The 15,797-nt window shown below is 56.3% G+C and overlaps 8 protein-coding genes across 8 annotated transcripts; 3 read left to right on the top strand and 5 right to left on the bottom strand.

Moving 5' to 3' along the window:
* Nucleotides 1–111: 111 nt before the first annotated feature.
* On the top strand, nt 112–965 carry F5144DRAFT_606440 (uncharacterized protein; the record flags this gene model as incomplete). Its single annotated transcript, XM_066791489.1, has 3 exons — nt 112–565; nt 638–665; nt 788–965. 3 exons carry the CDS (start codon nt 112–114, stop codon nt 963–965), a joined length of 660 nt encoding a protein of 219 aa, XP_066638484.1.
* A 337-nt stretch (nt 966–1,302) lies between these two features.
* F5144DRAFT_606439 (uncharacterized protein) lies at nt 1,303–2,280 on the bottom strand (the record flags this gene model as incomplete). Its single annotated transcript, XM_066791488.1, has 2 exons — nt 1,303–2,096; nt 2,226–2,280. The coding sequence occupies 2 exons, from the start codon at nt 2,278–2,280 to the stop codon at nt 1,303–1,305; spliced, it is 849 nt and encodes a 282-aa protein (XP_066638483.1).
* A 536-nt stretch (nt 2,281–2,816) lies between these two features.
* On the bottom strand, nt 2,817–5,434 carry F5144DRAFT_584912 (NADH-ubiquinone oxidoreductase 51 kDa subunit mitochondrial precursor). Its single transcript, XM_066789656.1, has 3 exons — nt 4,608–5,434; nt 3,539–4,526; nt 2,817–3,466 (listed from the first exon to the last, which is right to left on the bottom strand). The coding sequence occupies exons 1-3, from the start codon at nt 4,953–4,955 to the stop codon at nt 3,297–3,299; spliced, it is 1,506 nt and encodes a 501-aa protein (XP_066638482.1). The 5' UTR covers nt 4,956–5,434; the 3' UTR covers nt 2,817–3,296.
* F5144DRAFT_659554 (trimeric LpxA-like protein) lies at nt 5,234–6,237 on the top strand. The gene is made up of 2 exons (XM_066793239.1): nt 5,234–5,910; nt 5,981–6,237. Exons 1-2 carry the CDS (start codon nt 5,512–5,514, stop codon nt 6,167–6,169), a joined length of 588 nt encoding a protein of 195 aa, XP_066638481.1. The 5' UTR covers nt 5,234–5,511; the 3' UTR covers nt 6,170–6,237.
* On the bottom strand, nt 6,164–8,434 carry F5144DRAFT_584908 (uncharacterized protein). Its single transcript, XM_066789655.1, has one exon. It carries the CDS (start codon nt 8,108–8,110, stop codon nt 6,305–6,307), a length of 1,806 nt encoding a protein of 601 aa, XP_066638480.1. The 5' UTR covers nt 8,111–8,434; the 3' UTR covers nt 6,164–6,304.
* A 562-nt stretch (nt 8,435–8,996) lies between these two features.
* F5144DRAFT_377219 (uncharacterized protein) lies at nt 8,997–10,805 on the bottom strand. Its single transcript, XM_066784563.1, has 5 exons — nt 10,639–10,805; nt 10,173–10,516; nt 9,636–10,114; nt 9,240–9,554; nt 8,997–9,182 (listed from the first exon to the last, which is right to left on the bottom strand). The coding sequence occupies exons 2-4, from the start codon at nt 10,466–10,468 to the stop codon at nt 9,358–9,360; spliced, it is 972 nt and encodes a 323-aa protein (XP_066638479.1). The 5' UTR covers nt 10,469–10,516; nt 10,639–10,805; the 3' UTR covers nt 8,997–9,182; nt 9,240–9,357.
* A 1,093-nt stretch (nt 10,806–11,898) lies between these two features.
* F5144DRAFT_659551 (uncharacterized protein) lies at nt 11,899–12,243 on the bottom strand (the record flags this gene model as incomplete). Its single annotated transcript, XM_066793238.1, has 1 exon — nt 11,899–12,243. One exon carries the CDS (start codon nt 12,241–12,243, stop codon nt 11,899–11,901), a length of 345 nt encoding a protein of 114 aa, XP_066638478.1.
* Nucleotides 12,244–13,419: 1,176 nt separating this feature from the next.
* On the top strand, nt 13,420–15,313 carry F5144DRAFT_633216 (TAP-like protein-domain-containing protein). The gene is made up of 3 exons (XM_066792530.1): nt 13,420–14,202; nt 14,279–14,975; nt 15,068–15,313. Exons 1-3 carry the CDS (start codon nt 13,487–13,489, stop codon nt 15,212–15,214), a joined length of 1,560 nt encoding a protein of 519 aa, XP_066638477.1. The 5' UTR covers nt 13,420–13,486; the 3' UTR covers nt 15,215–15,313.
* Nucleotides 15,314–15,797: the final 484 nt, after the last annotated feature.

Below are 15,797 nucleotides of genomic sequence, written 5' to 3'. Positions count from 1 at the left end.
ACCACGGAGCCTCACCGCATTTCTTCCTGGCATCCCCAAACCCTTCCTTATATCTCCTTCCTCTCATCGTCGGTGAAAAGCGAGAAGTCAATATCGATCACCGCTGCACCAATGGCAGCCCCCGGAACCGGCCCCTCGATGGTCTACCAGCCCCTTGGCTCCGCTGCTTTGGGGTACGGCAGCGATGACGAGGACAGCGAGCGGAGGTGGTTGGTCAAAACTGACCTCATTACCGTGTTACGAATTCTGGTTGCTCTGCTCGCCTTCGCCGATGTCGTGACCTGGCTTTCCTTGGGTCTTACCGGCGGCTCCCTCGTTGTTGCCTTCATTGCGCTGTTTCTGATCGTTGGTTGGAACCTTGCCCTGGTTCTGCCCCGATCCCCCTTTACGCGGTCACTCCCTGCTGTGGTTTGCCAGGTCGGTGACTGTGTTTGTGGCTTTGGAGGTGATAACGACGAAGATGGCGGGCTCAGAAAGCCGAAGAGCCGAAAGCAGAAGCGGGCGAAGCTGATCCTCATTGCCTTGGTTGACTTGGCCTTAGGGCTCATCATCATTATTTTTATGTGTGAGTCTACAGAGGGAAAAGAAGCCGAGGGAGACGTTTGCGTTACGATAGCTAACGAGTTTGCGGTGAAAGCGACTGGCTGGGTCCATGTTTCATACTGGTATAAACGAATGAACAACAGAAGTTGCCTTCTTCCTCTCAACATTGTTATAGGGTAGGAACGTTTTATATTTATATATTCTTTCGTCCGCCGCAAGCTTCTGCTAACATGTCGATTGTCAGGGCACTGGAGCTAGTTCTAGCTATACTTTCCCTGGCCGCTTGCTTTTGGACCCTGGGCTTGGAGCTCGGTGCTGTGTTGAGGAACATCGATGACCCTGAGAAACACACTCGCATCCGGCTCGCTCCTGATACTGAGGACCGCAAGACCGCTGGTGGAACCGTGTCTGTGTCTGCTTGAATGCCAGATACGGCTCGCGGAAGGTGGCTGGGATGGCTGAGTTGATGCTTGGACACGATGCCGCATGGGCTGTCAACGAAGAGGTATTTGGGAGCAACGGTTTGTTGTGGACATTCATCTAAAGAAAGGATTTAGGGTCAGTCGTTTGCATTGGAATAACGAGAGGGTGTGGTATTAAGTGCGCTTAAGATTGTATACATAACGAAGGCATTCTTTACAGGAATTAGCAGGGGAACTCGTCAAAGTGGAGGAGCTTCCTTCATGGCCACCAGCGGTGGTCCTTTTCAGCGCTTTTGCGCATACCTAAAATCCAACTTTTTTTCTCTCCTTTGAACAACTAGCGCTTCTCCCTCACAGCCGCCTTCGCAGCAGCCACATCCTTTCCACACCTCTCCCAAACCTCCATCCCCGTCAACACGGTACTCCCCAGCATCAGCAGCCCGACCGTCCCGGGGTCCAACGGCACCCAACCGACCACCGACCCAGGCACAGCCAAATCCATCACATCCGCCACCAGCCGCCTCACCACCTTCCCCTTCCCCTCCCCTTTCTTCTTCCCTTCCCCCTTCTTCTCCCCACCCTTCTCCCCACCCCTCTCCCCGTCCCCCTCCACCACCAACCTCACCACCCCGCCCACAATCCCACACACCAACCCCACAAACCAAAACCGCTGCCCATCCACCACCAACCCCCTCACCACCTCCGGCGACCCCCACACCCCCAGCCCCGGCACGTCCAGCACCGCCTCCACAAACACACAGCTCTCCAGCAGCAGATACATGCCCGTGAAGGCGCGCGCGCCAAAGTCGCTCCACCCCGTTACGCGGCGCGCCCAGTTGCTTCCGCTGCTGCTGTTGGTGGTGGTGGGTGTTGTTGTTGTTGTTGTGGTTGATTGCAGGGTGGAGAGGGCGGACCAGGCGGAGGCGAAGGAGTCGAGGAAGCGGAAGAAGCGGAGGGGTTGGCGGAGGGAGGCGAGGCGTTTGCGCAGGGGGGTGAGGGTTGTGGGGGTGAGGAGGGGGAGGAGAGAGGGGGGGAGGAGGAGGAGGGCGGTGATGGTGGTGGTGGTGGGTGGGGTGAAGAGGAGGATGGTGACGAGGGCTTGGAGGAGGCGGAGGAGGCGTTCGAGGCCGTCTTGTTTGGAGAGGTTGTTAGTTTTGTTGATGCTGTGTGGGTTGTTTATAAGGGGGTGAGGGTTTGGAGTTGAGATGTGAATGAGTGATACACATAGTGATTCACAGAGTAAACTGATATCTCACTTACAAGCATCGGTCCCGAATTTGACAAACTGCTCGAACTTGCCCACGCCGTCCGCCATTTTGACTGCTTTAGAGTCTGGAGCCGACAAAATATGCTTAAAATACTTGGGAGTAAGATTGTTGGTCGTGGTTGAGGTGAGTATGGTTTGTGAGCTTCTGCATTATAGTTTTATACTGGGGCTGGAAACAATCTCTATTCAAGAGAGAGCGGTGAGGATTCATGAGAGGGTTGTTAACTATGAAATGCTTGGTTTGTTGAGAGTTACCGTGGCTCTGAATCCCCCCTGGTAGCCCCGCTTTAATTATCCGCCCAAGTTGACACCCGAGTTGACCCCTGAGTTAGCTACAGACTTATTGATGCGGAGAGGTTGGTACTCTCTAGCCAAAGCTTTCGACTAGAGGAACGAAAAGAAAGTCACCCAAAAGCCTAAAGTCAACCTTTTATTTACTTCTTTTTCTCTTCTTAACTCCTTTTACTTTTACTCTTTTTTTTTTCTTCTTTTTTTTTTCTTTTTTTTCTTTTTTTGGTGGGGGCGGGGGGGGGGGGGGGGGGGCGGTTGCTTTTACTTTTTTTTCTCTTTTCTTGATTTTTTTGCTCCCCTTTCGAGTTCGGCTTTTTTGGCCAGAGGGTGGTTGGTAACAATCTGACGCTCTTGCGGCCCCCGGTGCCATAGAATTGAGTCTGCCGTGACCCACGTTTCAGCGATTCCCTTTTGGCCTATGTCTCTATTCCTGCCTTCAGCCGCCGAACCAGGCGGAGGGCTACTCTGCGATGAGAAAGAATCCAATAGGTGAGTTGAGTTCAGTCCTTGGCTACCTGGAGTTGCCACATGTCGATGGCATACCGCAACATCCCTTTCTTATCTAAGCACCACCATACACCATCAGATGGTCACCAGCACACATATCACACCCTCTCTTCAGACTCTCTCTATAGGCTAGAGGTTCGACAAAGCAAACAAGTACAGCCCGGGGGCAGTCTACGGCGGACTAGGCCTATGTACAATGCACGCCTCCCTCCCTCTCAGCTCCCACCAAACCAACCGCGCCCAAACTAAACCACTCACCCTCCCTTTTACATGCCAGGAGAGACAAGCTCGCCCTTCAGCTTGGCATCGTGATTCCAGCCACCAGCCAGCGCCTCGCCGCCGGACTCCTTGGCAAACTGCTGCATGCGGGCCTCGAGCTCGGGGCGGAAGTGGCGGATCAGACCCTGGATGGGCCAGGCGAAGGCCTCGCCAAGGGCTGCACAGCAAAAAGTCTATTAGTATCACATTCTTTTCGAGATAGAAAAAAAAAAAAACAGAGAAGACGTACCGCAGATGGTGTGCCCCTCGACCTGCTTGGTCAGCTCCTGCAGCATGTCGATCTCGCGCTCGCGGCCGAGGCCCTTCTCGAAGCGCTGCATGATCTGCTCGGTCCACTTGCTGCCCTCGCGGCAGGGGGTGCACTGGCCGCACGACTCGTGGCGGTAGAAGTGGCTGAGGCGGGAGATGGCGCGCACGACGTCGGCGCTCTTGTCCATGACGATGACGGCGGCGGTGCCTAGCCCAGACTGGCTGTCCTTGAGCGCGTCAAAGTCCATCAGCTGGTCGTCGCACACCGACTTGGGCAGGATGGGCGTCGACGAGCCGCCGGGGATGACGGCCTGCAGGTTGTCCCACCCGCCGCGCACCCCGCCGCAGTGCTTGTCGATCAGCTCCCGCAGCGGGATGCTCATCTCCTCCTCGACCGTGGCCGGGTTGTTGACGTGCCCGCTGATGCAGTAGAGCTTGGTGCCCTGGTTGCGCTCGCGCCCGAACCCGGCGAACCAGTTCCCGCCGCGCCGGCAGATGGTCGGCGCCACAGCGACCGTCTCGACGTTGGCGACGGTGGACGGGCACCCGAACAGGCCGACGGCCGCGGGGAAGGGGGGCTTGAGGCGCGGCTTGCCGGGCTTGCCCTCGAGCGACTCGATCAAGCTGGTCTCCTCCCCGCAAACGTAAGCACCACCACCGCGGTGGACGTAGACGTCAAAGTCGTAGCCGGAGTTGCAGGCGTTCTTGCCGATCAGCCCGTCGGCGTAGGCCTCGTTGATGGCGTTTTGCAGCACGGCGGCCTCCTCGATAAACTCGCCGCGGATGTAGATGTAGGCGGCCGAGGCGTTCATGGCACGGCCGGCGACCAAGCAGCCCTCGACCAGCTTGTGGGGATCCTTGCGCATAATCTCGCGGTCCTTGCAGGTGCCCGGCTCACCCTCATCGGCGTTGACCACCAGGTACCTCGGCTTGTTGTCCTTATCCCAATCCTTGAAGTTCATGAACGACTGTGCGGGGGGAAGAGGGGGGGATTGGTCAGCCACATGCCAGTCGACGAATCTTTAGTGACGGAGCGACATAATACACACCCATTTCAGCCCTGAGGGGAAACCGGCACCGCCTCGCCCGCGCAGGCCGGAAGCCTTGACCTCGCCGATAATCCAGTCGTGGCCCTTGAGGATAATTTCCTTCGTCTTGTGCCAGTCGCCCATCTTCTTGGCGTGCTTGAGGTCGGGCGGGTAGCGGCCGTAGAGGTTCTGAAAGATGCGGTCCTGGTCGCGCAGGCCGCCGTAGGTGCGCACGGTAGCGGCACCGGCGTCCTGGACGGTGGCGAAGGAACGGCATTGTTGGGGTGTTGTCGCGGCGGCAGCGGTTGAAACGGCGCTCGAAATGGCCCTTGCCGACGCCTTGGTCGGCGCCGCAGTGCGTGACAGCATGTTGGCGTTCTCTGCCCGGCAGAGCAGAGGTGTGGGATGCCAATTGGCCGGGGCCGGAAGACTGTCGGGTTTCGTGGACGGGGTGAGGTTGGCCCCTTCGGTGATGGAGCAGTCGTCTTCGAGTTGAGCGCCTTTCTGAGGTTTGGATTCAGAGAGCTGCTGATTGGTTGGGGATTCCGGGTGTGGCGGGTGCTTTCCTGAGCTTTGTGTGTGGCGGGAGGGTATTTGCCAAGATTTTGACTGACGCAGTGTGGGGAAGCTCCAATCCGTCCGACCTTCAATTCAAAGAGCTGCACTCAACGCGTCTCCAAGCCGCACCTCGACATCCAACAATGCCCTACCAACCATCACCATCACCACCACCGCTGTCGCCATAACCCAACGCACAATCCAACCCACAACCTAACACAACCAAACACCAACCCCCCAACACCAACCCCCCAACACCAACCCCCCAACACCAACCCCCCAACACCAACCCCCCAAACCAAAACCAAAACCAAAACCAACAACCCCCCCCGCCTCAAAAAACGAAACCCAAGAAGAAAACCCAAGCATGTCCTCCAAACGCACCCCCCACCCCCCCTCGGGCCCGCGCCCCCCCGTACACCTCTCCTCGTCCCTCACCATCTCCGACACCGCTCAGCTCACCGGCACGCACACGATCGAAATCCGCAGCGAGAGTGTGATCCACCCCCGCGCGCGCCTCGAGTCCTCTGTGGGCCGCCTCGCGATCGGCCGCCGCTGTGTCGTCCATGAGCGCGCGACGTTGGGGGCTGCGCCTGTGTCGTCTGCTGGTTTGGGGAGGGTGGAGGGGGTGGAGGTGGCGGTGACGCTGGCGGATTATGTGACGGTGGAGGTTGGGGCGGTGGTGGAGGCGGGGGAGACGGTTGTTGGGGAGGGGACGGTGGTTGGGGTTGGGGCGAGGGTTGGGGCGGGCGCGGTGGTGGGGAAGGTGAGTTCTTTCTTGGGTTGATTTTGGGTTGTTTTGGGGTGGTGATGCTGACGTGGGGGTGGGATGCTAGCACTGCACGCTCACGCCGTATACCGAGATCGCTGCCGGCGAGGTGGTGCCCGACTTCACTGTGGTCTACTCGAACGGGTTGAGGAGGACGGACAAACGGGGGGTGGCCGAGCTGAAGAACAAGGGGATGGTGCGGCAGATCGATGTGTTAAGGAGGATGATACCCAGTAACCCGGCCAAGTTTGCTTGATTCTTGATTCATGGTTCATTGCTTTTAGAGATACCCCTTTTTCGCTAGACAGAAATCCGATCTGTTGCCATACATACAGTGTCATCGCCAAACGATATAAACTCCATAGTAACCCATAATCCTACCCGCCGTACATTACAAATACCGCGTCTTCATCCACTCGCTGGTGCCGAGCCCCAGGTTAAGGCCGTTCTCGGCCCACCACCGCCGGACCTTGGTCTGGTCCCCCAGTGAATCCTCTAGCGCCTCCTCGACGTCCATCGTCTTGTACTCGACCCGGTTCCCTTTCCTGCCGCCCATGCCCGGCAGCTCCCCGTGGGCATACTTCCGCCACCACTCCAAAACCGGAATATGCGCATGATATGTCGCCTCGATCAGGATCTGGTTATCAAACTGCAGCTTATCATCCCCGCGCAGCTGGCGCCACAGGTCCAGCACCTTCACCTGCCCCCAGCGCGTAGCCATCTTACAAACCGCATCCTGATGACCGATCGGGATCCCACTCTCCTCCCACCAGCGCATGGCGGCCATCTGGCCCCACTGGGCGGCCGCCAGCAGGGAGCGGCCGGGCTTGACGACGATGGAGGGGTCCTGCATGCCGGCCTCGCGCCACCACTCGAGCACATGCACATGGCCGCGCGACGAGGCCATCTCGAAGGCCTGCTCGTCGTACTTGAGCGGCAGGCCCGACCGGCGCCACCACTCGAGCACGGGCACGAAGCCGCACTGCGAGGCGCGGTTGAGCGCCTCGCCGTCGTACTGCTTCTCGAGGAACGACGGCGACCGCGCCCACCAGTCCAGGATCGCCGTGCGCCCGTAGTAGGCCGAGGCCTTGGTGGGGATGGTCTTGCCGTCGAAGCACTTGAAGATGTGCGGGAGGTTGGCCTCGATGTAGGTGAGCACGCCCGTGAGGGAGAACTTGAAGATGAGGTGCACCGCCAGCGCTGAGAGGTCGTGGAAGCTGGGCGGCGCGTGCGCGAGCTTGTCGCACACGGCCTTGGTGTCGGCTGTTAGCAGCGTCCACTCGAGCGAGTGCATGAACACCTGCAGCGGGTCGTTGGGGTCCTTGGGCTCGCGGCGCCAGCCTAGCGTGGTGGGCATCTCGAGGGTGGTGAAGATGCCCAGGCAGGTGGCCAGTTCCCAGTCGTTGGTGAGCTCGAAAATCATGGTCCAGATCTCGGGGGGGAGGGCGCTCCGGGCTTTGGATTTCATGGCAGGGGGCGTGCTAGGCTGGGCGCTGATCTCCATGTCGTGGCCGAGTTTGAGAAAGTCGGCCTGGTTCTTAATGATGCCGATCACTTCGTTGAAGCCTTCCCACTCTACGACGCGCTTAACGGCGGAGGGGCATTTGTCATCGTAGTTCCAGAGGATCGGGGGCATCACTCGAATCCAACCCCACTTGCGGTGCAGCTTGCTCATCTGGCGCTTGGTAACCGGGTTCTCCCACATTTGGGTAGTCATGCCGGGGACCATCAGGATCCTCTTGGAGGCGTCCCAGCTCCGTAGCACCTCGAGCAGCAGCGTGTCGGATACCCCGCACATCATCTTGGCCAGGGTGTCGGCGTCGATGGGCGCAAGCACGAGGAGGTCGGCCCACCCGACCAGCTCAGCGGCCTGTTGTTGGGAGGACTCGATATCGTCGGTGTTGGGGCCATCGGGGACGTCCCGCCTCAGCCCTCGATTCCGGTAGGCTATGATCTCATAGGCTAGCCTCTGTGTCATGTCGTCGACGATGGCTCGGGTGGTAATCTGCGACTCTTTGGAGAGACGGACGGCGATGGCCTCGGCGAAGGCCACATCTTTGAGGCCATTGGAGGCGACGAGTAGATGTAGTGAGCGCGGTCGCGGGGTCTCGATGGCTGAAGCACTCGAAGGGGCCCTGTCGATTTCTAGTTGACGGATGGCCCCTTGGAACGGGGGCCTGGGGTACGACTCTGACATGAGGTGCCGTTATCCTCTAGGTTGGTTGCCCCAGGAATAGGCAGATGCCAAGCTAACCTCGTCGAATTCGAGGTGCAAGTGAAGTGGGTTGGTTGTCTGGTTGCAAGACCGAATAAATTCCCAGAAGCTCTGCGTATGTGTGAACCTGATGGAGGTGCCGACGGTCAAAACTCCAGCATACGGGGTTAAAATGGCACCGCAAACTAGATTTGCACGGCTTGGTTGTTGGTCGGCGCCGTCGCTGTTGGAAATGGTCCTTGGGTTGTCAAGGTGTTGGGCCTATGCAATGCGATGGATGTCCTTATCGGTTGGTTTCAGGGCCCACTCGCGGAGCTGGGCGATGGCAGGGCGATGGCAGGGCTGAGACGAACCCGAGTGTGCCAAGCAACTAATGGTGGGGTAACCTGGGACGTAAATTACAGAATACTAGAATTACTATACCATTACATAAATACCCACCTAAGCATCCACTTCTTCCGTTTCCTCACCACTGTCTCCTTTACTCGGTTGCATCCAACTAGAAGGATAATAATAAAGGACTATTCTAGGATTCACCGTTGCATCAGCGAGCTGTGCTCTTAGTGTGAGTAGCCAACCACCCCCGCCACCGAACACCAACGTTTGTCCGTGTCATTGCCTATCCTCGCTATCGTTTGCCTCCAAGTGCCTTTGCTCACGTTATCGTAGAGCAGCCGGGGAATGTCTGGTCGGGTACACGACATGTCTCTAACGCCATCTCCTGCAGGCCCTCTTCGATGTCTTACGTCTAGTGCCACTCGCGCGCGGGGGTGACTCAGGGGAACTCAGCCCACCCTAACAGGAGCACCCCTTGTCCAACCCGAGTATTACGATCACCCGGGAAACCCTTGAGTAACTCGGACAATGCAAGTCGTAGCACTCCCTCTGGCCATTAATTAAGCAGGGCTTCCCGATCTCAATCATCAACCTGTAACTCGCGTCTCGGCTTGGCGAGCCGGCGTTCAGGACTCCTTCAAAACCCCACAAGATCATGGCTCGACCTGGCCCGTTGTATCTTGTACGCCGGCACGAGAAACCGCTGCAGCCAAACAACCTGCCGAAGTATGGTCAGTTTAAAAGCCAGAGTTGGTGGATCAGTAGGGCATCCTACCATTCTTGAACATCCTCGCCCCCTAGACGCAGATCCTCCGTGCACGCTGTGTGCGTGGCGGCGGCTAACGGGAAGCCGGAATAGTGGCAAGCAAGCAGCGGCGTAGGCTCGTGGTCCCTCAATCCGGACCAGTAAAGTTCCTCTCCTCCCCAGACCAACCCACTCTTGGCCATCCCTTGGGCAGAGCTGCATACTTCGGCAAGACATATCGGCCGCTGCACTTATCCTCCTTACACTCCAAATCGCACAGTCCGTACAGGTTACAGTAACACTCAGCTGCAGACGGGCAAAAGATAGCACCTTTCCCAAAGATGACTAGCACCATCAAAACCCGTAAGCACATGATCCCGCATCAGAAGGACAAGAGCAATAAAACGAAGAAGCGTAGGTACTCACTATGCCACATATACTCCAACACCCTCCCCGACAAATCATCCCCCAGCGGCGTCTGCAGCAGCCACTCCCTCCAACGCACATAATCCTCCCTCGACCGACGGCGGACCGCCTCCCGCGAGACCGCAAACTGCGAACAACACCCCACGCCCACCTCCCGGGGCACCTCCACCCCGGGCATCAGCTCCTCGAACGCGCGCTTGAACACCTCCTTGGTGGTGATTTTGCGGCCGTCCGCAGCCGTGGTGCCGATGCTGTCGAGGTCGGTGGCCGCGTCCTGGTGCGGCCGGATCTCGACGGGGCAGCCGAGCACCCAGGCGCAGCGCAGGTTGACGTAGCCGGAGGATTGGATGTGGTCGAGGTTGAGGTGGTGCAGGGTGGCGAGGGCGTCGTAATCCGGGTCGTCGTTGTGCCAGGCGAAGCGCGCGGCGTGGATGAAGATGGTGCTGGGGGGGAGGGTGTCGTAGTGGTTGATGATGTGGCTGATGGTTTGGTGAGTTCGGACTCAAAGAGTGGGGATTGGTGGTTTGTTGGACATACGTTAGATACACCATGGCCTCACGGCCTTTGTTCTTGGGGACCGTGAACTCGGCGGAGGGGTCATCCGCGACATAGACGCTGCGGGACCAGCCCGGCAGATGTTGGTGGACCCAAGAGGTGTCCTCGCGCCGGAGACTGGCCACAACAATACCAGCTGCTGGTGGCCTCTTGATCGATTGGGTGAGAGAGGAGAAGGACCAGCCTAGTGTCAGATGTAGGTGGAGGCTGAGCAGTATGAGGAGGATAGCAGGGAGGATTAGGAGGGGCAAAACCCTCTTTCCGGAGCGTGCTGACATGGGGGTATTAACTCCGAGGCAAAGTAGACGAGAAAAGAAGATAATTCCCTATCGTGCGAGACATGGGCAATTGCAAAATGACGGTCAACAACACGATACTTATTATTGGCCAAGGACAAAGAATGGGTATGATATGAAAGGGGAACGGAACAGGGGGGAAGAGGACTGACATTGATGACAAGCGCTGCCTGTTAGGCACACCGCCTCAAGCGAAATTCTCGAGTCCCCATCTTCTGCAAGCCCCCTGCATACCTGCTACCAACAAGGAGTTGCATCCGCTTGCCGCTTCGCAATAAAATCGCGGACGGGGGGTGAGGGCGGCAATTCGTGGGGGCGGCAAGCTTATGAGCATGATTGGTTGGTGGACCGACGATTCACTCCATGTCAGCATAGTGTGGACCCGACAGGCTGGTAAGAGATGGGGTTGGCCTCTTGCCCTAGCCCCTGTCACGGCCTGGTAGCATGTAACCGCGGAGCTTTGGAGTCTCCATGTCGTTTCCGGGGTCTATAACAGCAAGGCCAGGACGTTCTGTAGCGAACTAAGCTCCATTACGTTGTTTATCGCAGTGCTAGTTTCACGATCCAAGTATTTATTTCTCTCTAGCGGTAAGCAGCCAGGTACTCAGCCACCCAGTACTCACTACGAGCACCAGACAATAATACTCATACTCATCTCGTGTAAACGCACAATAACTCACGGCTCCTGATATAACATCACGAGTTTAGATGTGAGAAAACAACATCTTGTGTAGGAAGTACTCGATTATCAGATATCATCAGTTAGTTTTCTGTGCCGTGAGTAAGGCAGCATGCACGTGTAGTAATATGTCTCGAGGGACGATGCCGAATAACAAAACAAGACCAGTAACACATTAAGGTGGTTAGCTGACAAACAGCCTGTGGAGGTGCATTACAAGGCTCTGCTGTGAGGCTTACTACATGGAAGCTGCTGCTGGCTTTCCTTTTTCCACAACCATGACCTTAACGCCGTTTTACCATTGGCTTTCTCCTTTTAAGGTTCAAGGTGGCAGGCCCAATATAAATCAATGCCACGCCCTCCTTACTCGCGTTACAATGTCTTGATTTTGGGGATTTACTCGATTGCTTTTTACAGTTTATTATTCCGCCTTTAGAATTCTACCATATTCCAATAAACTGCATCGTGAGCGAGGAGTGATGTTGTTCGTACGAAGCCTACGGCTGACACGGAGGGACGTTGGGAAGAACACAAACCTCAATTGCCCCTACAGACCACCAGAAACCTAGAACAAGATGGATGCAGGAAAGGAACACCGTAACACCCGGACGTAGTCTCCAAATTTCAGAAGAGGTACCTTGGCCAGACCCAGTTTCTCCCAATGCCATGGCAGTTTGCTTTACGTATATCCCCCCCCACCCCATCATTGATGCCACACCCAACCTGGACCACCCTACAAAACATAGACCAACCCAGACAGCGCCAGCATCCAAACCCCAACCGCCCTCACCGAGCCCGCCCCCACCTGACCCACCGCGTTGAACTGCCCACCGGCAATGCGAGACTCAGTGAAGCTGCGCCCGTTAGTCCGCAAGTAGGTCTCCGACGCCTGCTGCACGGTGTTGTTCGACTTGGTGCCGTTGACCCAGTACGAGGCTGGAAATTCACACCACAGCCAGTACCTGTCGATGGTCTGGACGGGGTTGGGTTCGCAGCAGAGGGTCATGGCGGGATCCTTTGTGCTGGTCTCCGGGATGATCATGAGGTTGATGTCGGGGAGGACCGCCAGGCTGGACATGTTGTGGTGCTCGCCATGTTGGTTGGTGTGGTGGTGGCTCTGGTTAGGGAGTCAGGAATTTTTGGGAGAATGTTGCGTGGCCTGGGGACCTACTATGTTGAAAGACGACAAGGCTCGAGGGGCAGATGGTGAAGGTCGAATTAGCGTAAAAAAAGGCTCTTAAGTTCTTAGCAGTGATAATTGTGCTTTTCGACGCGGGAAGGATGAACCTCGTATCAATGACTCGGAGGATGGAGAGCTCGCGAGCTAGGGAACTCAACTAACAGTGTATGGATGAAATGAAGTAAAGCAGGCAGGGCAACTTGAATTAAGGCAATTGCACGGAGGGCCCGAACAAACATGGCATGAGCCGATACCCGGGGCTGGAGACCACATTACGCTAGACACAGCATGCTCGGTAGTCGAGCCTAAAACGGCCTACACTTCCGCTATCCATGTCCCTGGAAAGGAACGCCGATCCGGAAATGCACCAGTTATTCGATCCCTCCTGATTTCGCCGAACTGTTGGCTGGAACTGAACCAACGTTTCGGTGAAGGGGCCCGCAACGCCACAACTGCATGGGCTCGTGATAGGCCGTGCCCAGTGATAACTCCCATTCGAACAATTCAATATGGTTTCTCTCATAGCCTCATCAAGCTGTCTAAGGCAGTTCCATCGAGAACAACGTAGAGGACGTAGAGGAAGGAATGATACCCGTTGAATTGCAGATGCTTAGGTGCCTACCTATTAGTTATCCTGTACTCCTTCAACGGAGCTGAATAAATTGCCCTGTAAGACACGTCAGGGGCTGATCACAGGGTATTTCGAGTCTACGAATCTATCATTGGTTCCCTGCGTTGCAGTAATTTGATCTGCGGTATCAATGTGGAGTGTGTTTACTCGTTCGCTGAGCCTTGCCCTACCACCCCCTGCCACGCCGTGCTGCGGTGAGATTTTTGGATGTATAATCCATCTTTCCCAAAGTGGAAATAAGAAGTCACCTTTCAAACTCCCACCACTCAAATTCTTGATCCCCCTGCTCAGCCTCACAGCATGGGGATCACAATCCTTGCGCCCCTTCGGCGCGACCCTCAGCAGCTAAGCTTGGCATATCGATATCTTTTGTTTATAAAAGCAATGTATTGATAGACTTGACGGAGACGTCTCTCTGGAATTTAGATGACACCTCTAATCAATTGACATTTTCCTATCGTCGACCATTCGAGTCACTTTTGAATTCGTGTTGTTCTTCCCTTTGCAGTTATGCTTGCCATTACTCTCCTACTCATCGCCGCTGGCGTCACGGCGAGCAAATGCTCGAAACCGCCTCCCCCCAAAGGCCTTACGTGGGGTCCTTGCCCGCCTGTCGAGAATCCCAACAACGTTACTATCGACTGCACTACCCTCGAAGTTCCCCTTGACTATGCCAACAAGGAGAGCAACGAGAAGCTCACGTTGAACCTGGTCCGCTACCCGGCGACAGCAGAGAAGAAGCTCGGCACCATCCTCACCAACTTTGGCGGCCCCGGCCAGGAGGGCCTCTCCAACATGCCCATCTACGGACCGCTCTTCTCCCCCATCCTGAAGGGCCAGTACGACTTCGTCAGCTGGGACCCGCGTGGATCCGGCCAGACCCTCCGCTTCCAGTGCGTCCCGCCCGAGAACATCACCTTCATCCTCGGGAGCAACGGCGCCAACGCGTCGGCAACCGCCGCCGAGGAGCTCTGGGCTGAGGCCGCCGCCGCCGCCGACTTGTGCTACGAAAAGAACAAAGACCACGGCCACCTCATCGGACAGGCTTACTCTGCGCGGGACATGGACAGGATCGTTGATGCCCTGGGCGACGATAAGCTGAAGTACTGGGGTATTTCTGGTGGTACTACCCTTGGTGCTGTGTATGGCGCCCTTTTCCCGGAGAGGGTCGGCAGCGTTCTTCTCGACGGCGTCTTGAACTCGCATCAGTATTACGGCAAGACCGGGTATGACTTTCAGACCATCAACCCACCATATACCACAGTATGAACTTTTGGCAACTAATCTCAATAACTCTTCCAGCGAGGACGAGTCATACGCCGCCGCCGACCGAGCCGTGCGCGGCTTCCTCGAAGGCTGCCTGGCCTTCCCCGACCGCTGCGCGCTCTACCGCGAGGGCCGAACCGCCGACCAGCTCGAAGCCGAAATCTCCACGCTCTTCCAGAACCTCAAAACCAACCCCATCCCCGTCACCCTCCCCGGCTCCGACACCCCCGCCGGCTTCATCCGCTACTGGGACGTGCTCAGCATCTTTTACCTGGCCATGTACCGCCCGGGCCAATTCATCTCCATCGCCACCGCCCTCGACGGCCTCCTCACCGGCAACCTGACCACCGCGATCGCCGCGCTCACCCCCGCACCCGCGAGCGGCACCCCCAACCCCGACGTCGTGCCCCCCGCCGCCGAAGCCATCCTGGGCATCCGGTGTGGTGACAAGAAGCCGCGCGTGGACACACTCGATGGCATGCGCCCGACGTACCTCGATTTTGAGGGGACGACGAGGTGGTTTTTGGATTTTTGGGGGCATTCCAACCACTTTGTCTGCGCGCAGTGGAAGTTTGAGGCGCGTGAGCGGTATGAGGGCAACTTTCATGTCAAGACGGCGAATCCGATCTTGTTTGTGGGTAATACGTACGATCCGGTGACGCCGTTTGAGTCGGCGAGGAATATGAGCGAGAGCTTTGTGAATGGGGCGCTGTTGCATCTGAATGGCTTCGGGGTACGTATTTTCTTTTTCTTTATTTCTTTTTTTTTCTTTCACGCCCTCTTGACTGAAAAGGATGGCTGTGCTAACGGCTGTTTGATGCATAGCACTTGAGCATCTCCGACGAGTCCGACTGTGTTAATGATGCCATCTACAACTTTTTTGTGAAGGGCGAGTACCCTGAAAAGGACACCGTCTGCCAGCCCAACCTGCCCATCTTTCACCCTGATAGAAAGGAGATCTTCAACGCGTAGAGGGGTATTTTGTATAGATTGATTTCGACTTGGAGGGAAATAGAGATTCGATGTACAGCTCTGCAGAGGTCATAAAGTAACAGATGTATTGGATAGGTAATTACTAGAATGGTTCAACAAATATGCTCTTGGTGCGTTTAATTCACGACTAATAGGGGAGGTAGCTAATAATTCGGAATTTACCCATCGACTTCTGATTCCCAATAAAGATTTAGGATCAAAAATTGCCCCAAAAGTTTATCAAACTAGGTACCTAGGGCTATTAAATGAAGGATAGTTCCGTGGTGAAACTTGATGGTATGGTCAGAACAAGAACAACTCCCTTGGCACCTATTGGCGTGTGTAATTATTGACTAGTGTATAACGTACTCCACCCCCAAGTCGCGCACACCCCCAAGTCGCGCACTTTTGACCGTGCTACGACCTCCCAACCCCAACTTGGAATAACTTAATAGCAAAAAATGGCATCGCAATCCAAAGAGAGTAGAATCAATCTTGCTATTCAGGCAATACAACGAGATAAGACTTTCAGTCGGCGACGCGCTGCCCAAAACTACAATGTACCCGAAGCGACCTTGCGCGA

This window comes from Chaetomium tenue (assembly GCF_020726465.1).
Source record: "Chaetomium tenue strain MPI-SDFR-AT-0079 chromosome Unknown F5144scaffold_7, whole genome shotgun sequence".
Lineage (NCBI taxonomy): Eukaryota > Fungi > Ascomycota > Sordariomycetes > Sordariales > Chaetomiaceae > Chaetomium > Chaetomium tenue.
This window is presented reverse-complemented; position numbering and strand designations above follow the sequence as displayed.